General features: G+C 43.2%; 1 protein-coding gene across 1 annotated transcript in view; it reads right to left on the reverse strand.

Annotated features, from left to right (window-relative positions):
- The window catches only part of LOC122559324 (protein kinase C-binding protein NELL2-like), a 360,484-nt gene that overhangs the window by 190,318 nt on the left and 142,533 nt on the right, over positions 1–27,633 (reverse strand). Inside the window, exon 13 of the mRNA XM_087997004.1 lies at positions 18,104–18,229. Coding sequence (XP_087853130.1) covers positions 18,104–18,229 — 126 coding nt within the window. The remainder of the gene's footprint in view (positions 1–18,103; positions 18,230–27,633) is intronic.

Here is a 27,633-nt window from a genome sequence, read left to right on the forward strand (position 1 = left end):
CTGCCTACCTGCCTTCTTGTTTCTTCTAACCCTTGCAAGACTGTAAGATTTATCAGACATATGAACAATGTTTATTTAGTTTTCCCTGGACCCCATGCGACTTCACCTTCTTCATCAGCCTATCATGGGGAACCTTTCAAACGCCTTACTAAAGTCCATGTATATGACATCTACATTCCTTCTCTCATCAATTAGCTTTGTCACCTCTTCAAAAAATTCTATTAGGTTTGTAAGACATGACCTTCCCTACACAAAACCATGCTGCCTATCACTGATAAGCCCATTTTCTTCCAAATGGATATATGTCTTATCCCTTAGTATCTTCTCCAGTAGCTTCCCTATCACTGATGTTAGGCTTGCAAGTCTGTAACTACCTGGATTATCCCTGCTACTCGTCTCAAACAAGGGGACAACATTAGCGGTTCTCCAGTCCTCTGGGACCTCCCCTGTTTTTCAGGATGATACAAAGATATCTGTTAAAGCCCCAGCTATTTCCTCTCTCGCTTCCCTCAGTAACCTAGGATAGATCTCATCCGGACCTGGGGACCTGTCCACCTTAATGCCTTTTAGAATGCCCAACACTTCCTCCCTCCTTATGCCAACTTGACCTAGAATAATCAAAGATCTATCCCTAACCTCAACATCTGCCATGTCTCTCTCCTCGGTGAATACCGATGCAAAGTACTCATTAAAAATCTCACCCATTTTTCTCTGTCTCCATGTATATCTTTCCTCCTTTGTCCTTCAGTGAGCTGACCCTTTCCCTCGTTACCCTCTTGCTCCTTATATATGAATAAGGCTTTGGGGTTTTCCTTAACCTTGCTCACTAAGGATATCTCATGAACTCTTTTAGCCCTCTTAATTCCTTGTTTCAGATTGATACTACATTCCCGATATTCTGCCAAAGCTTCATCTGACTTAAATCGCTTAGACATTATGTACACATCTTTCTTCCTGTTAGCTAGTCTCACAATTTCACCTGTCATCCTTGGTTCCCTAATCTTTCCATTTCTATCCCTCATTTTCACAGGAACATATCTTTCCTGAACTCTAATCAACCTCTCTTCTAAAAGCCTCCCACATATCGAATGTGGATTTATCTTCAAAAAGCTTCTCCCAATCTACATTCCCAAGCTCCTGCTGATGGATGATCTGTGGCCTAATTTCAAATACTCACCTTTGGCCCATCTAACAATAGACCTTGTCTTTTTACCCTATCCATACCCTTCATGATATTATAAACCTCTTCAGCTTCTGACACTCCAAGGAAAATAGCCCCAGACTACTCAGCCTCTCCCTATAGTTTACACCCTAAAGTCCGGTCAGCATCCTTGTAAATCTTTTCTGCCTCCATTTAAGACTAACAACATCTTTCCTATAGCAGGGAGACCAAAATTGAATGCAGTATTCAAAAAATGGCCTAACCAATGTCCTGTACAGCCACAACATGACCTCCCAACTCCCTGTACTCTGACCAATTAAAGGAAAGCATACCAAATGCCTTCTTCACTATCCTATCTACCCGCGACTCCATTTTCAAGGAGCTATGAACTTGCACTCCAAGGTCTCTTTGTTCAGCAACACTGCCCAGAACCTTACCATTAAGTGTATATTTCCTGCCCTGATTTGTCTTTCCAAATGTAGCACCTCACATTTATCGAAATTAAACTCCATCGGCCATTCCTCAGCCCTTTGGCCCATCTGATCAAGATCCTGTTGTACTCTGAGGTAACCTTTGCTGTCCACTACACCTCCAATTTTGGTGTCAACTGCAAACTTACTAACTATACCCCTTATGTTCACATCCAAATCATTTATATAAATGACAAAAAGTGTTCAATAGTTTGCTTGATTTGTATATATTAGTCAGTTCTCTGAGCTACATACTTCGTGAATTCAACTTTCATTACGGGTTGTGTTGGGATTCAGAAACACAATCTGACCAAAAATCAAGAAACACATGAATAATGTATACATGGGCTTGCACAGTAAAGTAAAGTTACCATAATCAAAAAGTGTGGCGCTGGAAAAGCACAGCAGGGCACTCAACATCCGAGGAGCAGGAGAGTCAACATAAGCCCTTCATCAGGAATGTTGGGGGGAGTAGAGAGAAGGGGGCTGAGAGATAAGTAAGAGGGTGGGGGTAGGGGCGATGGGGAAGATAGCTGGGAAGGCAATAGGTAAATGCAGGTGGTGGGTGATGGTGATAGGTCGGAAATGAGGGTGAAGCAGATAAATGGGAAGGAAGATGAACAGGTAAGACAGTTCAAGAGGGTGGTGCCGATTTGAAGAGTTGGATCTGGGATGGGGGGGGGAGGGGAGATGAGGAAACTGGTGAAATCGACATTGAGGCCATGTGGTTGGAAGGACCCAAGGCGGAAGATGAGGCGAACCTCCTTCAGATGAGGCGAACCTCCCATGTCTGAATGGGCTTCCTCCAGGTGCTCCGGATTGGATTAGATTCAATTCCTCACAGTGTGGAAACAGGCCCTTCGGCCCAACAGGTCTACACCAACCCTCCAAAGAGTAACCCACCCAAACCCCTTTTCCCTCTGACTAATGCATCGGGCAATTTAGCATAGCCAATTCACCTGAACCGCACATCTTTGGACTGTAGAAGGAAACCCATGCAGACATGGGGAGAATGTGCAAACTCCACAAAGACAGTCACCCGAGGTTGGAATCGAACCTGGGACCCTGGTGCTGTGAGGCAGCAGTGCTAACCACTGAGCCACCCCCACAGTCCAAAGATGTGCAGGTTAGGTGAATTGGCCATGCTAAATTGTCCCATAATGTTCAGGAATGTGTAGGTTATTAATCAGGGTTAAAACATTGAGTAATGGGGTGGGGGTGTGGGTCTGGGGTGGGTTGCTCTTCAGAGGGTCAGTGTGGAGTTGTTGGGCTGAAAGGCCTGTTTGCACACTGTAGGGAATCTAAGAAAGAGTAACCCCAGCTGGTGCAGGAGCTGAACCTGTGTTGTTGGTATCACTCTATATCAGAGACACCTTGTAGAGTACAGTCTCCAGCACTCATACCATTCCAGTTTATTCCACACAGCCACCTGTCTCTGGCAAATTCTATTTCCCAATACACTGACCATAATTACAAAGGCAATGCTTAGACTGTATTAATTGAGACAGTTTTTTCAGACACTTAGGCAGCTATTTGCACCTCATTAAAGTGAGATTACTTGCCATTACGTCTGTGGCAGTGATATTGTTACACTTCCTTCCGTCATTTGATCTATCCCCCCAAATAATCGAAAGCATTGCAAGACAAAGCAGCAAGTCTGTTTAAAAGCTTCATTCTTTCTAATTAGATTTGCTAATAGCCCTGGCAGAACAGTCAATGATTGATTGATCTTTGTGAAAAGTACTCCTTGTAATACTTTCTCGTTCTTGCTCTCGCTGTCAAATTTCACAGGAAAAAGAACTGCCAAGGAATTTTTAAAATCATAACTCAAGCCTCGCCAAGAACAAATTTAGTACCAGCCGAGTAGTAACACTTCCTTCTGCAATTACTGGGCAGATTTTGTCTCTGATGTAATGGTCATGCTACTAATGTTCAGGCTTGTCAGTACCTTCAGGCAATCCAAGTGTGTTCTGTGAATTGAGAACGTCCTGAATTTGTTAGTCTATTTATGTCACTTGCGCAAATACCACCTCACTTGTCTCCCAGTTACTTTTCCAGACACATGAGATTTGGTCATTAAATCGACATTAAATTCTTCAAAGCAAATTAAAGCAGGTAATTAGCAGCACAAGTATCTTTCTTAACAGTGTGATAACTATTCACACATGCGGGGGGGGGGGTGGTAAGCTCAGTTGCCTGGATAGCTGGTTTTGCAATGGTGGAAGTGAGGACTGCAGATTAGAGTCGAGAGTGTGGTGCTGGAAAAGCACAGTAGGTCAGGCAGCATCCGTGGAGCAGGAGAATCAATTTTTCAGACAAAAGCCCTTCATCATGAGGAATTTGCAACAGCAACAGTATGTGATGGATGGCAGTTATAAGAAGGGGGGAAAGTCTCAGTCACATAGATGGGTTAACTCCAAGAAGGGTAAGAGAGGTCAGCACCTAGGGCAGGAGTCTTTTGTGGATATGCCCATTTCAAACAGGTATGCTGTTTTGGAAAATGTAGGGGGTGATGGGTTTTCAGGGGAACGTAGCACGAATAGCCAAGTTTCTGGTATTGAGACTGGCTCTAATGCAACGAGGGGTACGTCGGCTGCCAAGAGATCAATTGTGTTAGGGGATTCTGTAGTCCGAGGTACAGACAGACATTTCTGTGGCCAGCAGAGAAAAAGCAGAATGGTGTGTTGTTTCCCTGGTGCCAGGATCAAGGATGTCTCAGAGAGGATGCAGAATGTTCTCACGGGGGAGAGGGGCCAGCAAGAGGTCATTGGTTCCAATGTGGACAATGATATAGGAAGGGAAAATGATTTGGAGATGCCAGTTTTAGACTGGGGTGTACAAAGTTAAAAATCATGCAACACCAGGTTATAGTCCAACAGGTTTAATTGGAAGCACACTAGCTTTCGGAGCGATGCTCCTTCATCAGGTGATAGTGGAGGGCTCGAATGTAACACAGAATTTATAGCAAAAATTTGCAGTGTGATGTAACTGAAATTATACATTGAAAAATTGATTGTCTGTTAAGCCTTTCATCTGTTAGAATACAGTGATAGTTTCACTTCTTTCATGTGTACATGGAAGGGAAAAGGTTGAGATTCTGAAGGGAGATTACAGAGAGTTAGATAGAAATTTAAAAAGGAGGCCCTCAAGGGTAGTAATATCTGGATTACTCCCAGTGCTATGAGCTAGTGAGGGCAGCAATAGGAGGATAGAGCAGATGAATGCATGGCTGAGGAGCTGGTTTATGGGAGAAGGATTCACATTTTTGGATCATTGGAATCTCTTTTGGGGTAGAAGTGACCTGTACAAGAAGGACGGATTGCACTTAAATTGGAAAGGGACTAATATACTGGCAGTGAAATTTGCTAGAACTGCTTGGGAGGATTTAAACTAGTAAGGTGGGGGGAGGGGGGGGGGCGGGCGTGGGACCCACGGAGATAGTGAGGAAAGAGATCAATCTGAGACTGGTACAGTTGAGAACAGACGTGAATCAAACGGTCAAGGCAGGCAGGGACAAGGTAGGACTAATAAATTTAACTGCATTTATTTCAATGCAAGGGGCCTAATAGGGAAGGCAGATGAACTCAGGGCATGGTTAGGAACATGGGACTGGGATAGCATAGCAATTGGGCAGAGGAAATGACCCGGGAGTTGCAGTGGGAGAGGGACTCCCTGAGATTCTTGTAGAGAGAGGAGGAAAACATCTTCAAGGCAGGCATCCTTGCAAGAGGATTCGCAGTAGGGTTAAAATCAATGAGGTAAAAACAATGACTGCAGATGCTGGATACCAGATTCTGGATTAGTGGTGCTGGAAGAGCACAGCAGTTCAGGCAGCATCCAAGGAGCTTCGAAATCGACGTTTCGGGCAAAAGCCCTTCATCAGGAATAAAGGGCTTTTGCCCGAAACGTCGATTTCGAAGCTCCTTGGATGCTGCCTGAACTGCTGTGCTCTTCCAGCACCACTAATCCAGAATCTGATTTCCAGCATCTGCAGTCATTGTTTTTACCTGGCATAGCAATTACAGAAACATGGCTCAGGGATGGGCAGGACTTGGTGCTTACAGTTCCAGGATACAAATGCTACAGGAAGGATAGAAAGGGAGACAAGAGAGGAGGGAGAGGGGCATTTTTGATAAGGGATAGCATTACAGCTGTGCTGAGGGAGGATATTCCCGGGAATACATCCAGGGAAGTTATTTGGGTGGAACTGAGAAATAAGATCACCTTATTGGGATTGTATTATAGACCCCCTAATAGTCAGAGGGAAATTGAGAAACAAACTTGTAAGGAGATCTCAGCTATCTGTAAGAATAATAGGGTAGTTATGGTAGGGGATTTTAACTTTCCAAACATCGACTGGGACTGCTATAGTATTAAAGGTTTAGATGGAGAGGAATTTCTTAAGTGCGTACAAGACAATTTTCTGATTTAGTATGTAGATGTACCGACTAGAGAAGGTGCAAAACTTGACCTACTCTTGGGAAATAAGACAGGGCAGGTGACTGAGGTGTCAATGGAGGAGCACTTTGGGGCCAGCGACCATAATTCTATTCGTTTTAAAATCGTGATGGAAAAGTTGAAGTTCTAAATTGGAGAAAGGCCAATTTTGACGGTATTAGGCAAGAACTTTTGAAAGCTGATTGGAGGCAGATGTTCACAGATAAAGGGATGGCTGGAAAATGGGAAGCCTTCAGAAATGAGATAACAAGAATCCAGAGAAAGTATATTCCTGTCAGGGTGAAAGGGAAGGCTGGTAGGTATAGGGAATGCTGGATGACTAAAGAAATTAAGGCTTTGGTTAAGAAAAAGAAGGAAGCATATGTCAGGTATAGACAGGATAGATCGAGTGAATCCTTAGAAGAGGATAAAGGAAGTAGGAGTATGCTTAAGAGGGAAATCAGGAGGGCAAAAAGGGGACATGAGGTAGCTTTGACAAATAGAATTAAGGAGAATCCAAAGGGTTTTTACAAATATATTAACGACAAAAAGGTAACTAGGGAGAGAATAGAGCCCCTCAAAGATCAGCAAGGTGGCCTTTGTGTGGAGCCACAGAAAATGGGGGAGATGCTAAATGAATATTTTGCATCAGCATTTACTGAGGAAAAGGATATGGAAGATATAGACTGTAGGGAAATAGATGGTGACATCTTGCAAAACGTCCAGATTACAGAGGAGGAAGTGCTGGATGTCTTGAACCGGTTAAAGGTGGATAAATCCCCAGAACCTGATCAGGTGTACCCAAGAACTCTGTGGGAAGCTAGAGAAGTGATTGCTGGGCCTCTCGCTGAGATATTTGTATCATCTATAGTCACAGGTGAAGTGCCGGAAGACTGGAGGTTGGCAAACGTGGTGCCACTGTTTACAAAGGGCGGTAAAGACAAGCCAGGGAACTATAGACCAGTGAGCCTGACCTTGGTGGTGGGCAAGTTGTTGGAGGGAATCCTGAGGGACAGGATGTACATGTATTTGGAAAGGCAAGGACTGATTCGGGATGGTTAACATGGCTTTGTGCATGGGAAATCATGTCTCACAAACTTGATTGAGTTTTTTGAAGAAGTAACAAAGAAAATTGATGAGGGCAGAGCAGTAGATGTGATCTATATGCACTTCAGTAAGACATTCGACAAGGTACCCCAGGGGAGACTGATTAGCAAGGTTAGATCTCATGGAATACAGGGAAAACTAGCCATTTGGATAGAGAACTGGCTCAAAGGTAGAAGACAGAGGGTGGTGGTGGAGGGTTGTTTTTCAGACTGGATGCCTGTGGCCAGTGGAGTGCCACAAGGATCGGTGCTGGGCCCTCTACTTTTTGTCATTTACATAAATGATTTGGATGCGAGCATAAGAGGTACAGTTAGTAAGTTTGCAGGTGACACCAAAATTGGAGGTGTAGTGGACAGCGAAGAGGGTTACCTCAGATTACAACAGGATCTGGACCAGATAGGCCAACGGGCTGAGAAGTGGCAGATGGAGTTTAATTCAGATAAATGTGAGGTGCTGCATTTTGAGAAAGAAAATCTTAGCAGGCCTTATACACTTAATGGTAAGGTCCTAGGGAGTGTTGCTGAACAAAGAGACCTTGGAGTGCAGGTTCATAGCTCCTTGAAAGTAGAGTCGCTGGTGGATAGAATAATGAAGAAGGCGTTTAGTATGCTTTCCTTTATTGGTCAGAGTATGGAGTACAGGAGTTGGAAGGTCATGTTGTGGCTGTACAGGACATTTATTAGGCCACTGTTGGAATATTGCATGCAATTCTGGTCTCCTTCCTATCGGAAAGATTTTGTGAAACTTGAAAGGGTTCAGAAAAGATTTACAAGGATGTTGCCAAGATTGGAGGATTTGAGCTATAGGGAGAAGCTGAACAGGCTGGGGCTGTTTTACCTGGAGCGTCGGAGGCTGAGGGTTGACCTTATAGAGGTTTACAAAATTATGAGAGGCATTGATAGAATAAATAGACAAAGTCTTTTCCCTGGGATCGGGGAGTCCAAAACTAGAGGGCATAGGTTTAGGGTGAGAGGGGAAAGATATAAAAGAGACCTAAGGGACAACTTTTTCACGCAGAGGGTGGTGCGTGTATGGAATGAGCCGCCAGAGGATGTGGTGGAGGCTGGTACAACTGCAACATTTTAAGAGGCATTTGGATGGGCATATGAATAGGAAGGATTTGGAGAGATATGGGCCGGGTGCTGGCAGGTGGGACTAGATTGGATTGGGATATCTGGTCGATGTGGACAGGTTGGACCGAAGGGTCTGTTTCCATGCTGTACATCTCTATGACTCTATGACTCTCTCAAGCATGAGGCTGGGACCCTCGGGGGTGGAGAGATAAATGTGAGGGGATGAGGCTGAGGGGGAAAGGTAGCTGAGAGTGCAATAGATTGATGGAGGTGGAGGTAAAGGTGATAGGTTGGAGAGGAGGGTGGAGTGGATAGGTGGGAAGGAAGATGGACAGGTGGCACAGATCAAGAGGATGGTGCTGAGATGGGAGTGGATGGGGCTGTGGGAAGGTAGCTCAGAGTACGATAGGTGATGGAGGTGGGGGTAATGGTGACAGGTGGGAGACAAGAGTGGAGTGGCCGAACACGTGAACTCCCCCTCCCACTCTGCCGGGGCATGCGGGTCCTGAGCCTCCTTCATCACCACTCCCAAATCACCCGACGCCTGGAGGAAGAACACCTCATCTTCTGCCTCGAGACCCTCCAACCCCAGTGCATCAATGTTGCTTTCACCAGTTTCCTCATTTCCCCTCCCCCCACCTTACGCCAGTTGCAATCTTCCATCCCAGCACCGTTCTCATGACCTGTGCCACCTGTCCATCTTCCTTACCACCTATCTGCTCCACTTTCCCCTCCAACCTATCACCTTTACCTCCACCTCCATTCACCTATTGCACTCTCAGCTACCTTCCCCCCCTCAGCCCACCCCTTCCCATTTATCTCTTCCCCCCCACCCCCACCGAGACTCCCAGCCTCATTCCTGATGAAGGCTTTTGCCTGAAACGTTCATTCTCCTGCTCCTCAGATGCTGCCTGACCCACTGTGCTTTTCTAGCGCCACACTCTCAATGCGCGACGGTGGTAGAGGCAGAAACAATGGCATCATTTAAGATGTATCTAGACAGATACATGAATGGGCAGGGAGAAAAGGGATACAGATCCTTAGAAGTTAGAGGGTTGATTTAGATAGAGAATGTGGATTAGCACAGACTTGGAGGGCCAAATAGTGTGTTCCTGTGTTGTAATGTTCTTTGTATGAATTCATTGTATAGCAGAACAGGCTGGAGGAGCTGAATGGCCTGCTCCTGTTTCCATGTTCCTATCCTCTGTCACTCAAAAATTAAACAATTTAACTTGACAGGAGTGAATAGTTCTTTGTGCTTTTATTAATGTCAACTTCCTAATTTAATTTATTTGCTTAATTAACCTTTGCCAATTTTTCTCTCTGTCACACCTTGACCTTTCTTTTTCATTCAAAATAGAGTTCAGTTCCAACTTAACCTCCTCCTCAGTTATGTCTTTGCCTCTTTTTTTCAATCCCTAGTTCACATTGTTTGGAGTGAAACCAGTTGGTTCCATTTTAAGTGAATGTCTCAGGTAGTTTGGCATCCTCCCTATAACAATGACAACCTTAAACACGTAAAAAACATGTTTTGAATTGAAGGGTGTACAAAAATACAAATGCAGCATGCCACAAGATGCAGATTATCACAATCATTAGTATTTTGGAATTATATAAAATAAAGAACCTTTTAGTTGTATCTTGGCATAAAATACTTCAGTTAGTTAGTTGGTGCCGGTTTGGACTGGGCTGTACAAAGTTAAAAATCACACAACACCAGGTTATAGTCCAACAGCTTTATTTGGAAGCACTTGCTTTCGGAGCACTCAACTGGTTATCTTTGATTTATTGAATATTGATAATCAGTTGTATTAAATGTGGAAGCAATTTCTTTAATTGCTACTTTCTGATCTCCGAGTCTGATTTCAAGGAATTTCCACAATTGCCGGGATTGGAGAGTTTGCGCGAGAGTGAAAGGCTAGATATTTTCTCCGGAGCATTGGAGGCTGAGGGGTGACTTTATAGAGGTTTATAAAATCATGAGGGGCACGGATAGGGTAAATAGACAAGGGTAGAGGAGTCCAAAACTAGACAGCATAGGTTCACGGTGAGAGGGGAAAGATATAAAAGGGACCTAAGAGGCAACTTTTTCATGCAGAGGGTGGTGTATGTATGGAATAAGCTGCCAGAGGAGGTGGTGGAGGCTGGTACAATTGCAGCATTTAAAAGGCATCTGGATGGGTATGTGAATAGGAAGGGTTTAGAGGGTATGGGTCAAATGCTGGCAACTGGTGTTAGATTAATTTAAGATATCTAATTGGCGTGGACAAGATGGACCAAAGGGTCTGTCTCCGTGCTGTACACCTCTATGACTCTGGTATAATATGATTGTCATTTTGTGAAAGCACGTGCCTATTAGGTACAGAAATTAATTAGACAATTGGATAGATATATGGAAAGGTATACAGGTATTTGGAAGGCTGGGAAGTTGGTGTGCAATCACCCTTGGGTGACTCTTTAAAGGTTAATACAAGTCAGATTGAATGTTAGCTTAATTTGGAACTGCACAGGCACAGTGATATGAGCTATTTCAATAGACAAAGAGACATAACCATGCTATTGTATATAAAAGTAGATACTCATTAAGTTACAGAGAGGTAATTGCTATAAATGAGAACCTTTTGGCATTTTCAAGAGACATGGTTACAGGGCATGGACACAGCAGGAGTTCAATTCGCCTTACAACAGAAAGCATTTATCTTAACTGGGGCTGGGTCTGATTTCAACTGAGGCATCAACAGTGTATTGTCTCGTACAAATGGTTATCACCAAGTGCATAAGAATGTAAAAAAACCTTCATTCATTAAACAATCTTCCTCAAGCATAGGGTATCCATATACATAGGGTAGAATAAAGCTTTCTAAAAACCGAAAGAACTGTGGATGGTGCAAATCAGAAAAACAGAAGTTGCTGTGAAGAGAAATCAGAGTTAATCAGGAATGGTCACCGGACCTAAAACATTAACTCTGATTTCTCTCCACAAATGCTGCCAGACCTGTTGAGCTTATCCAGCAATTTCAGTTTTTGTTTTAAAATAAAGCTTTTCCTTGTTTGGACCCCGAATCATTTTCATGCTGAGTGTCACCCCCGGCTCAGGTAAGGGTCAGGATTACTAACCACGGCCAACAATGGAAGCAGTGAATTTTCGGAGGTAATGGTGGAAGGGGTGGTATTTTGAGGGACAATGGCTGCTTATAGGTGGAAGACCATTCAGGTAAAGGGCTTAAATTTCCTTTAAACACACAATACAAAGGGAATGTGAAACCATCTCAGTTTTCTTATTGTTCAAGGATTTTGAAAATGTGAGGCCAGCTGAAGCGAAAAGCTCAGGACCACAAGGCATGGGGAAATGAGCAGAGGACATGACCTTGTGTAGATCACCACCACAAATCTCTTTATGCCAATCATAAGCAAAATGGTACATAAACTATCAAGGAAAACTTGGCAGCAATGTGAAAATAACCATCAACAGACAAAAGGAGATGAACTGATGAAATTTGTTTTGATACTTTATAAAGATTCACATGAATAATATCTTTGAACTCATTTCAAATTGACAAATATAAGACCATGAGATTTTGGAGCAGAAATAAGCCATTCAGCCCGTTGATCTGCTCTGTCTTTCAATTCTGGTCTCCCTCCTATCGGAAAGATGTTGTGAAACCTGAAAGGGTTCACAAACGATTTACAAGGATATTGCCAGGATTGGAGGGGTTGAGCTACAGGGAGAGGCTGAACAGGTTGGGGCTGTTTTCCCTGGAGCATCAGAGGCTGAGGGATGACCTTACAGAGGTTTATAAAATCATGAGGGGCATGGATAGGATAAAAAGACAAGGTCTTTTCCCCTGGGGTAGGGGAGTTCAGTACAAGAAGGCTTAGGTTTAGGGTGAGAGGGGAAAGATGTAAAAAGGACCTAAGGGGGAACATTTTCACACAGAGGGTGGTACGTGTATGGAATGAGCTGCCAGAGGAAGTGGTGGAGGCCAGTACAACTGCAACATTTAAAAGACATCTCAATGGGTATATGAATAAGAAGTGTTTAGAGGGATATGGGCTAAGTGCTAGCAAATGGAACTAGATTGGGTTGGGATATCTGGTCAGAATGGACAAGTTGGAGTGAAGGGTCTGTTTCCGTGCTGTACATCTCTGTGACTCGATGAGATCATAGCCAAACTGATCCTGCCGTTTCCCCATAACCTTCGATTCCATTTCTGATTGAAAATCTAAAGGAGCCACTAACTTCAAAATGTGTAATAAATATTTAATGAATACAAAATTGACAGTAAGTTAATTAAACTTGATTATATAATAGCCAAGATTGTGGTGCTGGAAAAGTACAGCCGGTCAGGCAGTATCCGTGGAGCTTGAAAATCAACGTTTCGGGCAAAAGCTCTTCATCAGGAATAAGGCTGGGAGCCTCGGGGGTGGAGACATAAATGGGAGGGGGTGGAGTTCGGTGGAAGGTAGTTAAGCGTGTGATAGGTGGATGGAGGTTGGGGTAAAGGTGATAGGCTGGAGGGGAGGTGGAGCGGATAGGTGGGAAGGAAGATGGACAGGTGGGACAGGCCGTGAGGAAGGTGCTGAGCTGGAATGTTGTAACTGGGATAAGGTGTGGGGAGGAGAAATGAGGAAACTGGTGAAATCTTCCTTCCCACCTATCCGCTCCACTCTCCTCTCCAACCTATTATCATTACCCTCACCTCCATCCACTTATTGCACTCTCAGCTACCTTCCCCCCCAACTCCATCCTCCTCCCATTTATCTCTCTACCCCCAAGGCTCCGAGCCTCATTCCTGATTAAGGATTTTTGATCACAATGTCGATTTTCCTGCTCCTCGGAAGCTGCCCGACTGCTGTGCTTTTCCAGCACCACACTCTTGACTCTAATCTCCAGCATCTGCAGTCCTCACTTTCGCTTAATTATATAATAGCATGTTCTTCTTTTTAAAGTTAACTCTAACAATTTTTTATTTTTCAGAAGGATGCCCTTCTCTTTCATTCTCCGTTATAGCCCAGAGATTGAGTTCAGAGGTCTTCCCAAAAACCTTCAATAACTGAAAAGACTTAACAAGAAAGCAGGCTGCAATTCCCTATCAGTGCCTAGAATTTTGTTTTGTGGATTAACTGTAACATTGGCATTCATAGAGACGGCCATGGCTTGCTGTTTCAACAAAGTAATGCTTCACCGCACATCTAACAGTGGAAGATCAGTGATAGGATCAGCAAGTAGGAAATCATTTTCACAAGGAGTAGAAATAGCCACTTCTTGTGTGTATAAACATTGAAAAAGGTATAAGATTAGCATTCCTTGAAGCATCTTTGACATGAACAAACCCAAGTCCATCCTCATTTTACTCACATTTCCCTTTAACATTCTGCATTGTTTCGATTCCTTTAACTTATTTTTAGACTTGGATTTAGCTGTATGAAATGCATTCTCTCTAAATGTCATTTTGCTTTTAAGCTTGTCATTCTTCTTTCTAAGGAGGAGGAAGAGGAGATCCATGGAATTGCAGACCAGTTAGACTAACTTGTGTGCTGGGCAATTACTGGAGTCTACAATCAAGGATTGGGGTAACTGAACATCTTTAAAATTGTCAATTTATCAGAGTGAGCTAGCGTGGATTCAGGATGAGTGGATCATGCCTACCAAACCTCATTGAAATTTTTTAAAGAGGGGATTAAGTTAGTGGACAGGAGAATGTCTGTAGATATTGTTTTTATGGACTTTCAGAAGGTATTTGATAAAGTCCCACATAAGAGACTATTAACTCAGCTAGAGGCCCAAGGAATTGAAAGCAAATTACTGACATGGCACGGAAACTGGTTGAGACAGGCAATAGAAAGTAAGGATAATGATAAGTACTGTCCTACAAGGTGTGTTACGGCCTCGATTATTTCCATTATTTATTAATGACTCGTATAGTGGCATTGAAAGTCATTATCCAAATATGCTGATGACACAAAGTAGGCAGCATTGTGGATAGTGCAGGACATAGAGTCATAGAGTCATAGAGATGTACAGCAAGGAAACAGACCCTTCGGTCCAACCCGTCCATGCTGACCAGATATCCCAACCCAATCTAGTCCCTGCCAGCACCCGGCCCATATCCCTCTAAACCCTTCATATTCATATACCCATCCAGATGAAGTATTAAATGTTGTAATTGCACCAGCCTCCACCACTTCCTCTGGCAGCTCATTCCATCCACGTACCACCCTCTGTGTGAAGATGTTCTCCCTTAGGTCCCTTTTATATCTTTCCCCTCTTACCCTAAACCTATGCCCTCTAGTTCTGGACTCCCTGACCCCAGGGAAAAATTTTTGTCAGTTTATCCTACCCATGCTCATGATTTTATAAACCTCTATGAGGTCATCCCTCAGCCTCCGACGCTCCAGGGAAAACAGCCCTAGCCTATTCAACCTCTCCCTCCAGCTCAAATCTTCCAACCCTGGCAACATCCTTGTAAATCTTTTCTGAACCCTTTCAAATTTCACAACAACTTTCCGATAGGAAGGAGATATTCAGGTAAACATAAGGTAAGCAAGATAATTCTGTAGCATTCAATTTAAATTAAATGAGATGCAGAAACATAGCCCTTCAAGCCTGTTGCATTCATTATGATCCTGGCTGATTATCGAACTCCATACTCTTTGATTCCTTTAACCCCAAGAACAATGTCCAAAACCATTCTTGAAAACAGCCAACCAGGGCTCACAATTCCAAGACTGCCAGTAAGCAAGCTAGGAGTGAGATAAGAAGCTGCTTTACTCAATTGTTACAATTTGGAATGAGCTGCCTGGGATGATAATGGAGGAAGATTCCATGGGAGGCTTCAAAGCAGAGCTGGATGTGTAGTTGGAAGTCATGAATTCAGAGGTTTTCGGAGATAGGGCTGGAACTAGGCAAAAGTGAGGACTGCAGATACTGGAGATTAGAGTCAAAATTAGAGTGGTGCTGGAAAAGCACAGCAGGTCAGGCAGCATCCGAGGAGCAGGAAAATCGACGTTTCGGGCAGGAGCCCTTCATCAGAAATGGAGATTGGGACGAGCCAGTTGGCTCTTTTAGGAACTGGTATGGACATGGGTCAAATGACTTCCTTCTGTATTATAAAATTCTATGATGTGATAGCATAAAATTACAAAGGGTATTGGTAGATGACATGAAAAGGCAAAACTATGGCAGATGGAGTTCAATGTAAGCAAGTGAAAGATTATCCATTTTGGACCAAAAAGGATAGATCAGGGAACTTTCTAGATGGTATGAAGGTCAATACAATGAATGTCCAAAGAGACTTGGGTGTGGGGAGAGGGGGGGGGGGGGTGTGGTGGTCAGGTGAATAGATATTTAAAATATCACAAACAAGTGCAGAAAATAATCAAGAAAGCCAATGGAATGTTGCTCTTTATATCTAGAGGATTGGAGTATAAGGCTGCAGAAATTATACTGTGGTTATACAAAACCTGGTTAGACCACACTTGGAGCAGATCTGGGCACCACACCTTGGGAAGGATTAGATTAGATTTCCTACAGTGTGAAAAAAGGCCCTTCGGCCCAACCAGTCCACACTAACCCTCCGAAGAGTAACCCACCCAGACCCATTTCCCTCTGACTAATGCACCTAAAGCTTTGGCAATTTAGCATGGCCAATTCACCTGACCTGCACATCTTTGGACTGTGGGAGGAAACCAGAGCACACGAGGAAACCCACGCAGACACAGGGAGAATGTCCAAACTCCACACAGACATTCGCCTGAAGCTGGAATCAAACCTGGGACCTTGGTGCTGTGAGGTAGCAGTGCTAACCACTGAGCCACTGTGCCACCAATATGGAGGAAGCCTATCTGCCCTGGAGGGAGTACAACGTAGGTTTACAAGAATGATACCTGGACTTCAGGGGTTAAATTATGAGGAGAGATTATACAAAGATTTCAAGATATTAACAGGAAAAGACAGGGCAGATAAAGATAAGCTGTTTGGGGATTGTAGAACTAGAGGCATAGTCTGAAAATTAGGGTCAGACCATTCAGGAGAGATGTTAGGAAGCACTTAGACACACAAAGGGTAGGAGAGGTTTGGAACTCTCTTCCACAAACATAGAATCATAGAATGCCTACAATATGGAAACAGGCCCTTTCTAATCTTTCAATGAAAAGTTTTTTTCTATTCATCGCAACAGAATGACCCCCGACTGACCGTGCAAGATGAGAGAAGACTGTTAATAAATACTTTGTCAACATGGAGCTGCCACCTGATCTGACTATATGCCCTAACAACACATTTCATAAATTCTGTTAATACCATTCAGATGCAAAATGAAAATGTTACAACCACCCATTTCTTGCTTGCACCCAAAGTTATTCCCGAGAGTGGGCGATCATTAACTAGTCAGAAACATTGAGCATTGCCAATCATTGTCACCTTACACCTCCTGTCAGCATCTGCATGCTTTGAAATATCAGGACTGCTTCACTATCTGGGATTTATTGCAGAGTTCTTACAAAGTAGGGAATCCTGTGCTGCAGGATCCTATCGTTCTATTCTGTGTTGATGCAATAGGTTTAGAACTTCAGGCATAACGTTGTTGTGTTGGACAATAAAGTTAAAGTATTAAGAAGTATTAAGAAAGATTTTCTTAAAAATGTTGGTCCTTTTGTACTTATTCTTTCATGGGATTGAAAGGTCAGCATTTTCTGTCCATCCCTAATTACCCTTGAACTGAGTGGCTTGTGTTTCAGAGGACATTGAAGACCTCAACCTCATTGCAGGGGAGCTGGAGTCATGTGTCATAGAATCACACAGCATAGAAAACAGGCCCTTTGGCCCATCATGCCTATGCCAATCAACAAATATCAAACTGTATGCATCCCTTATATCTGCACATGCATCCATAGCTTCCTGCGCCCTGGCATTTGAAGTGCTCATCCAGGTGCTTCTAAAGAATGGCAGATTTCCTTCCCTAGAGGCTATAGCAAACCACAGAGACTTCATTTACTAATGGTTTGTGCTAGTTTTATGGTCACCATCCTGAAGCTAGATTTCAATTTTTATGAATTTATGAATTGAGTTTTTAAAAATTCATCCATGACTGTCACTGGCCAGGCCAGTATTTATTGTTCATCCCTAATTACCCAGAGGACAGTTAAGAAACAACCGTATTGCTGTGAGTCTCGAGTCACATGTAGGCCAGACCAGGAAAGGATAGCAATTTCCTTCCCTAAAGGGCATTAATGGACCAGATGGGTTTTCCCAAGAATCGCTAATGATTAGATTAGATTAGATTACTTACAGTGTGGAAACAGGCCCTTCGGCCCAACAAGTCCGCCGAAGCACAACCCACCCATACCCCTACATTTACCCCTTACCTAACACTATGGGCAATTTAGCATGGCCAATTCACCTGACCTGCACATCTTTGTGATTGTGGGAGGAAACCGGAGCACCCGGAGGAAACCCACGCAGACACGGGGAGAACGTGCAAACTCCACACAGTCAGTCGCCTGAGGCGGGAATTGAACCCGGGTCTCTGGCGCTGTGAGGCAGCAGTGCTAACCACTGTGCCACCGTGCCGCCCACAAATGATTTCAGGGTCATCATTAGACTCTTAATTCCAAATTGTTATTGAAGTCAATTCCACCATCTAGCATGGCAGGATTCGTAACCAGCTCCCCAGAACATTAACTGGGTCTCTGGATTAATAATCTAGCAATAATCTCACTAAACCATCACCTCCTGAATCCATGATAGGATTTGAACCTACATTCCCATGATATTAGTATGGACCTTTCAGTATTAATCCAATGATAATACGACACTCCCCCTCGATTATTTCACTTATTAACAAATGTCTTACCTGTACAGGAATAATCGTCAACCTTAATATAACCCGTTTTGCAGATACAGATGTAGGACCCAGCGCCATTCACACAGATGGTATTCTCTCGACAGTAGTGTTTATTTTGGGCACACTCATCAATATCTGTGTATTGAAACAATTTAATAATGAAGATCAGTGAAATCCAATGTTTCTACATGCTGAAAATAATCAGATGATATTGTTGCTTTAGCATTTAGATACGTGGGTCGTTGATGCCGTGTGATACAGTGAACTATTTCAGTCCTTCTAGAAGCTGGTAAAAAACTGCAAGGTGGAAGGAAAGTTTCTAATTGGTCTCTTTGACCTACTCTATTGAGCTATCATTGGAACCCACATGAAGACAGAGGTGCTTGAGATGTCTTTGCTTTCTCTTAGCAATGAAACCATTAACAATGCACAGAGAAAGTGAGCACTGCAGATACTGGAAATCAGAGTTGAAGAGTGTGGTGCTGGAAAAGCACAGCCAGTCAGGCAGTATCTGAGGAGCAGGAGAATCGACGTTTCAAGCTTAAGCCCTTCATCAGGAATGAGGCTCATTCCAATGAAGGACTTATGCCCGAAACGTCTACTCTCCTGCTCCTCAGATGCTACCTGACTGGCTGTGCTTTTCCAGCACCACACTCTTTGACACATTAACAATACATGCCAGTATTGAACATCTAGCCTAGTCCAACAAGTCAATGTGAGTGTCTGGCTGAGTCTATGCACAGGTTGATGGTTGCCATGGAGAGCCAAGCCCAGCTCCCTCAGGGTCTGCTGGACAGAGGCAGGTGTCTGCACTGCATTGCCCCATCCACTGGTCCTCAGGACCAAAGGCATGGGGACATGGTTTCATTACTAAGAGGAAACAAAGACATGACAAACACCTATAAGTTATATGCCAATGTACCAAATAATATAGACTTCAACTACAGAAGGTGGTGTGCACAGCCCAGACCATCATGGAAGATAGCCTTCCATCCATGGAGTCCATTTACATGGCTCATGCCAGGAAAGGCTGCCAACATCACCAAAGACCCATCACACCCTGGCAATGATCTACAACCCGTTGCATCAGGCACAAGATACATCAGGCACTAGCAGGATCAGGAACAGCTTCTTCCCTGCTGTTATTAGATTGATGAATGGACTCTCTAACTTCAAATAATGCTGATCTTGTTAATGTTGATCTTGTCTGGCGCACGCCCTGTGTGGCGTAACTTAAATGGTTCTGTATGAGTTTTTTTTCACCTTCTGCTCTGTATGTCCTTGCTTACTATGATCTGTCTCTACTACTTGTTAACAAAACTTTTCATTGTACTTAGGTACACGTGACAATCAATCAGTCAAATCAAATCGAATAAAGTGATCTCAGTAGGTTTACTTCGTCCTTTGTATCTTGGTTAAGTGTCAGATTCTGCCGAAGGCCTGGAGATGATCTGGTCAGCTGTTAGCCCTGGAGGTTTGGTCAGGTGACCCCGGGGGCATTTCGATTTGGACAGTCCTGATAATGCTGAGGGTCTTCTTGCCAAAGTAAGCATAAGATGCATATAAGGATGATGTTTGCACAGTCACCAGCGTCAATTGTGGCAATTAGTGACTCATCTACCTACAGTTGATCCTCCTGATCACTTTAAAACCACTCTCACCATCAATCAATGCTCCCCCCCTTCAACTGTTATCATTTAACGAACAGAATTTCCAAGCCCTGTTATAACTTTTGGAAGCTGTCGAATAACCCATAAAACACCCTGAGTAAACAAAAAGCATCAGGACCCGGGTTCTATTCCACTCCTGGGCAACTGCCTGTGTGGAGTTTGCACATTCTCCCCATGTCTATATGGGTTTCCTCCTCCACTTTCCTCCCACCATCCAAAGATATGCAGGTTAGGGTAGATTGACCATGGGAAATTACCGATAATATCCAGGAATGTGTAAGCTAAGTGGCTTAGCCATGGGAAATGGGGAGTTATGGGAATAGGCTGGGGGTCAGGGTCTGGGTGGGATGCTCTGTGGACAGTCAGTGCAGACTCGATGGAATGAATGGTCTCTTTCCGCACTGGAAAGATACTACGAATTGAATTGCAGCCATGAGCCCATAAAACTCTCCAAAGAAACAAACAGGTTTCAAAACTGTAATGGTGGATGTCTATTCTCTGTGATTAAAATAAGGAAGGAGGATTCAACATTTGTAGTTGGTGTGTTAACATGCTAAGTTACCCTTTCAACAGTGTGAAATGCACTCTACCTTTTTATTTATTAGAAAACCTCTATCTGAAGACTAATGGACAGTTATAATTTCCAATCATGCTGTTGTCACCTTGTTGAATACAGACACAACTCATCTTACAACATTTCATGATAAACTGTGATGGAGGCAAAACTAATTAGCTTCACTTTTAAATTCTCCCATCTCCAATCCAAGGCTCTGTCTCCATGTAGCTGTATAAAAGCCACAATGACTGAAATCTAGCCATCAAAATGAGAAAAACACATATCTATGGAGGACTCTCCATTGACTTGCAATGTTATCATTACTTTCTTAACAATTCTGTGATTTTCTCCCTGCATCAGCTTTCATGAAAATGGTCAAGGGTCGAAACAAAAATCCAGCCATCTCACTCAGTGTCCTTTCCTGCCCCCAACCCATTTTGAGAAACAGAACATTAAAATCTGGACTTAGAACCCTGCACATTATTTTATCTGTGGTCTCACAGAGTTTTGATTTAAGCTAACCAGATTTTCCTACTTTTTAATTGTTTCTCTTTTACCTGAAACCACTGCTCAGTTTGCTACTTTAACAGCTTGGTTAGCCTCCGCTGTGTTTAGTGATTTGTAATTCTGTAACCCCAGATCCCAATGCTACTCTGTTCTATTTAGTCTTTCATTAGCCTAACAATATGTGGCTTCTTTATTCTTCCTACTCCAGTGTTTTACTTCACACTTATATGAAAATGAAGATTAACTGCTCATTCTGAAAACTTCCTGATCCCTACCTTAATTTCATTGAAGTTTTTTAAACTTCGCAACGTTTGAAATAGAGAAATACTTCTGTTGTTGCCAGTTATGGCTACTCTGGGGTCAGAATTGAATTTTATTGTTTCTCGACTTGCCCAGTGACAATCTCTTTTTAACACCATGAGACATACGAGAAGACAAAGGCCAATCAGCCCATCGAGTCTGCATCGCCTTAGAATGCGAACATGCTGATCTGATCATCCTCAAGCCCACTCTCCCGCCCTTTCCCCATAACCCTCGAATCCCTGACTCATTAAACATGTCTGTCTCAGCCTTGAATATATTTAACATGCCTTGCACCATCACCCATTTCATCATGTAAGTTGTTGCACCATTTTTCTCCAGTTCTGATGAAAGGTCAATGACCTGAAATGATGTGGTAAGTTTTGTGATTATGTGGAGATGCATTTGGAGGTTGGAAAAGAGACAAAATGACAGATTCCTGTGCCAGGGTTGGTTCCTGAGATAACTTTCTGGGAGTAATGACTCACCATCAACAGTTACCTGCTCGACAGCAATGGTTAGCTGATAACTACATTACCAGTTAGAGATAAATGGTAGCTCATTGGTGTCTTTCCAACAGCAGACAGAACACCCTGCCCCGTCAGCCCTTCTCAAACACAAAGCCCATTGGAAAGGATTCCCCCTCCATACTGATGGCCTGATGCCAGTTGCTTTTACAATTTTATAATTACTCTGAGGCTGACATCCACCTTGGGGCGATCCTGTAATATCACTCAGTCTTAGCAGTGAGTGGCTGATGGAGTTTAATTTGAATAAATGCGAGATATTGCATTTTGGTAAAACAAACAAGGGCAGGACTTACACAGTTAATGGATAGGGCCCTAACAGTGTTGTTGAACAGAGAGACCTAGGAATTCAGGTACATACTTGTTTCAAAATTGCATCATTGGCAGACAGGGTGTTTAAGACAGCATTTTGCACGCTTGCCTTCATTGCTCAGACTACTGAGTATAGGATTGGGATGTCGTGTTGAGGTTGTACAGGACATTGGTGAGATCATTCTTGGAGTACTGTGTACAGTTCTGGCTGCCCTGCTATTGGAAGGATATTATTAATTTGGAGAGGGTTTAGAAGAGATTTACCAGGATGTTGCTGGGACAGAAGGGTTTGAGTTACAAAGATAGGTGGGGACATTTTTCACTGGAGTGTAGGAAGTTGAGAGTTGACCTTATTGGAGATTTATAAAATCATGAGGGGCATAAATAAGGTGGATACCAAAGGATCTTTTTCCTAAGGAAGAGGATTGCAAAACTAGAGAGCGTATTTTTAAGGTGAGAGGAGAAAGATTTAAAAAGGACCTAAGGGGCAACGTTTTCACAGAGTGGGTGGTTCGTATGTGGAATGAATTGCCAGAGGATGCAGGTACATGGTTACACTTTTAAAAGACATTTAGACAGGTACACGGATTGGAAAAGTTCAGAGGGGCCCAGGCCAAACACAGGCAAATGAGACTAGTTTAGTTTGGGAAATTTGGTCAGCATGGATTGTTAGACCGAAGGGTCTGTCTATGGTCAGGCTATCAGCTGAGCATCACTCTGACTGGGCCTGTTGTTTCCATGACCCATTGAAGCGTTTTCCTGGAGGCTGTGAATCGGGACCCTGTCTGCAGAAGCCTTCTGAACTGGTTGCCTCCATGAAAGTTGCCCAGCTACATCACATCAGGGCCTTTCCCCTTTGTCCCTGATGGAGAATTGAAGAGGATGTTGGGATCACAGCTAGAAGATTCAGCCCATTGAGTCAGTTTCTGGGGCTCCACTTAACCTGCTGCTTAACCTACTCAGGATTTCCAGCATTTACTGTTTTACTCTCTAGAGAGCTGATGGGTCTGCTTGTCATGATTGATTCAATTTCAAATTAGATACAGTTGCTTCAGAAAGTCGTACAGTATTTTGAAATAGTGAACTTAAGCGATTTGAGACATGAGGTATGGTAATTATAGCAGGCTCAGGAGGGAAAAGGTGACTTTGGACTGAAGATTTCATATGCTCTACCAGCCTGTGAGTTTTCTGGGTCCACTGTGGTCTAACTGATAGAGATTGATGGTTGTGGCAAGTTAACAACTCCATTATTATTGTATCACACAACTCCCAAGATTGTGGAAGACAAAGTAGATGGGTCTTGCTTTTTTTTCATCGAGCAACTCCCATGTTTCTAATTATCAGTGCATAGAGAAACTCCTTTCTGTCATTCATAATCCAATGTTAATTAATGGGACTGTGGAGATGAAGGAGATTAGCTTCACCCTGCCGTCTACATCAATCTAAGGTTGCATTTTTCAGTAACAATATACACCAAGTCATTCATCATTATTAATCAGCTCTTCACAGATTCTCGGCAATGATTCTTTAGTTCAATTCTAGATGAGATGCAGTTGCTCAATTGTTGTGTATCCCAGGGCTTTATTTATTGTGGTTGCTTAATGATATTGTGAGTTAACTGGGATACCGTACTCACAGGATGCATTTAGATAATGGAGATGAAAGACTAAACTTCTTAGTTACAAGCCTTTTTGATCTTGAATTCTACTCAAATAACAGTGACACATGAAATAATTGATTTCTTTGTCTTATCTGGCTAGTGGTCACTGATGATTGAAGATACTCTTGGCTGCTGAATCCAACAGCCAATCACTGTCAGCATGAATATCAGATTATTGTCGTATAAGAGCATGTCACAAACTTAGTGGCATTTAGTATCAATGTAATTTGGACATTTCAAATTGTTGATCTGTATCTTGATTCATTTGGGGATAAACTCAATAACTGATTAATTCTTTTGGGCTTTCGAGTTTTTGAAACTCATTCTGGCTACTACATCAGATTTAAGTGGTTTTGCAGCAGGTAGTAACAGTTAAAATGAACCCATGTTTTTTCCAATGTTACTCCTGAACCTGACAATAAAATGAATGAGACATTATATAGTCTGTTTATGCAATTTTAAAATAATTGTTCTATCTTACTTGATAGTTTCTCTGGACATGAAAGCTATTGGAACTGCTAAACTTTATGGTGCAGATGGAGGACGTTTGATTCATCATGTTTGTAACAGACCTTTAAATGAGGGAACTATCCAGTGTTGTTCCTATGGCTTCTCCCCATAATGCTGCACAGATCATCATCTCAGGTAACTGCCCAGCTCTTTCTTACAAACCTCAACCGAACCTGCTTCCACCACACCCCCAGGCATTGCATTCCAGACCTGACCCACTCACGGTGTGAAATTTTTCATCTTCATTCTTGCCTCTTTTATCGTTTACATTAAACCTCAGATCTCTTGTTCTCAATGCCTTGACAAGTGGCAACAGTTTTCTCCCTATCCATTCTGTCCGGAATCCACCTAAATCACTTACTGAAGTGAGAAAAGTCTTCAGCTACAGAATCGTGGAATTCTCTGCAACAGGAAGCGTTTGAGGCCAAAACATTGAACGTTTGCAAAAAGGAGTTATATAAAGTTCAAATGGATCAAAGGGTATGGGGAGAAAGTGGGAACAAGGGTCTGAGTTGGATGATGCGCCGTGATCATTTTGAATGACAGAGTAGGCTTGAAGGGCCAAATGGCCTTCTCCTGCTCCTATTTTCTATGCTTCTGTCAGCATTCAGGGAAGTCCAGGTTGTTTCTGTATTGCCATCAGCATTGGTGATTAGACAGTGGAGATTGGTTGTAGCTTGGAGTGCAGAGGACAGGGCTTCACAAAGTGGGGATTTGGCAGCCAAAATTATGGGGCTGTGAGATCCAAGGCAGCAATGGGTGACCGGAGTATGGAATGCATCCAGTCAAACAGGCCCTCACACCATTCTCACTGGCAGGACAAATTTCAAACTTAAAAATGGGGTCACAGCTGGAAACAGTTTGCGAAGCATTGCCATTGGAGGCCTATAGGAATGATGCAGTTAAACTTGAAAGAGTTCAGAAAAGATTTACAAGGATATTGCCAGGGTTGGAAGGTTTGAGCTGCAGGGAGAGGCTGAATAGACTGGGGCTGTTTTCCCCTGGAGTGTCGGAGGCTGAGATGTGATTTTATCGAGGTTTATAAAATCATGAGGGGCATGGATAGGGTAAGTAAACAAAGTCTTTTCCCTGGTGTGGGAGAGCCCAGAATTAAAGGACATAGGTTTAGGTTGAAGGGGAAAGATTCAACTGGGACCTGAGGGGCAACATTTTCATGCAGAGGGTGGTACATGTATGGAATGCGCTGCCAGAGGAAGTGGTAGAGGCTGGTACAATTGCAGCATTTAAAAGGCATCTGGATGGGTATATGAATAGGAAGGGTTCAGAGAGATATCGGCCATGTGCTGGCAAATGGGACTAGATTAATTTAGGATATCTGGTCGGCATGGATGGGTTGGACCGAAGAGTCTGTTTCTGTGCTGTACATCTCTATGACTCTAAGTGCACAGCCCCATTAAATTTTTGTTGCGCAGTCCGTGGGGGAGCTTTTGGATCGTCACATGGCAATGATGGAACATTGCTCATGAATACATTATTTGTCTTGTTTGTGATTAGAAAGGATTAAATTGTGTTTCAGTGCTCTGCCTGCATTAGATTCTTATGCTTTATCAACATTCTCCCCGGGGAGCTCTATTATGATACTTTGTTGGTTGGCAATGTAATACCAACTGCAATAAAGTGCAAATATTTTACTGAGTCTCTCAGGGGAGATACTGAAGAGTTCATTATGATTGAAAAACACTTTCAACCTACCAGATTTACCAGAGAGTTCAAGGCCTGTGTAGATTGAAGTCATTTATTACGCCTTGCAGTCATGTTATACTCAAGCCACATTACACAGAACCTGCCAAGTGCAAGCATGTCTAGAAGGACAAGGGCAGCAGGTACAAGGGAACACCACCACCTGCAAGTTCCCCTCTGAGCCAGACTTGGAAATAAATTCCTACAATGTCATTGAGTCAAAATCCTGGAATTCCCTTCCAAGCAAATAGTGGGTGAACCTACAGCAGATGGACTGCAGAGATTCAAGAAGGGAGCGTACCATCACCTTCTCAAGGGGTAACTAGGGACAGGCAACAAATATTGGTCCTGCCAACGACGCCTCTGTCCTATGAATTAATGAAAAGAATGTCATTACAATCCAAGAATAGTCACAACAATCTACATTGTAGACTCAGTCGCACAATACATGTGGTTAATTTGACACATAAATGCCATCAGGATGGCTGAAGCTTTTACTTCCATTCAAGTGATATATCCCAAGAAGATATCCCAGAAGCAACTGGACCAAGGTGTTTTTGGGAATGGAGGGGGGCTTTTTCATCCTGCCTGCTCTAGACTGACACGCTCCAGTCCAGGTCACCAAGAAGCTAGACATTCTGCCTGTTGGGAGTGACAAGACAAAGACTGGGTTGTAATGGCAAGACTAGTTTCATGCCTGATTCCCATCTCTAACCTGAAAATCCAACTGTTACTTTTAATAAAGATACCAAGGTATTGGAGAAGTTGCAAGAATGAATCATTAAGATAATGCCAGAACTGAGAGGTTATAATTCTGAGGGAAGAGTGAACAGGCTGGGGCACTTCTCCCCTGATAAGAGAAGGAAAAGTAACGATGAGATAGGATCTTGCTGATAGAGGAGAGAATTTTAGGCTGAGATAGGTAAGTTCGTGAAGAAAGCAAAGAAATAAAAGGGTCTCCCTGAGGGGATGAGAGAAAGAAATGAAATGGGAGAGGTCTATGTGATCCTTGGATGCTGACATCAATCAGTTGTAAGGGCTATTGAGGTGCAGTAGTAGTGTCCCTACCTCTGAACCAGGAGACACAGCTACCCCAAAGGGGTGTAAACACCATCTCTGAACAGGATGATTAAAGAGCATTTACAATCAACGGCAGAATTGTCCCCAGCTCCATGGACACATTGTGTGTAAGGTGATACCGTCTAGAAGCTGCTGTTGAGTAATCACTCCAAGCTTGCCATCCTGTCTTCTGGCTCTCGCCAGGGAAGGAGAATGGGGATATCACCATGATCAAAGAAATATTGGAGTGCTTTACCAGATTTACCGGGGGGGGGGGGTGTTCAAGGCCTGTGCAGATTGAAGTAACTTGACACACCTTGCACTCATTTTATATTCAAGCCTCCTTAGACAGAACCTGCAAAGCATAAGACCATCTAGAAGGTCAAAGGACAACAGATACATGGGAACACAACCATTTGTAAATTCCTCTCCAAGCCATTCACCAGCCAGATTTGGAAATATATTGCCATTCCTTCACTATCACTGGATCAAAATCCTAAAAATCACCCCTTCAGGTCATTGTGGATCTACCTACTGCACATGGACTGCAGCGGTTCAAGAAGGCAGCTCAACCCCACCTTCTCAAGGGGCAACTAGGGATGCTCAATAAATGCTGGCACAGCCCCTGATGCCCTTTCAGATCTGTTGACTAAGTAATTAAGAAGTGATTGAAGTAATTAAGAAGGCAATTCAGATCCAACCTAACCAAAATCCTGGACTTTTTTGGCTACGGCTTC

This window comes from Chiloscyllium plagiosum, unplaced genomic scaffold (genome assembly GCF_037043375.1).
Source record: "Chiloscyllium plagiosum isolate Xiang-an unplaced genomic scaffold, Cpla_swu_hap1 HiC_scaffold_19, whole genome shotgun sequence".
In the NCBI taxonomy this organism is placed as follows: domain Eukaryota; kingdom Metazoa; phylum Chordata; class Chondrichthyes; order Orectolobiformes; family Hemiscylliidae; genus Chiloscyllium; species Chiloscyllium plagiosum.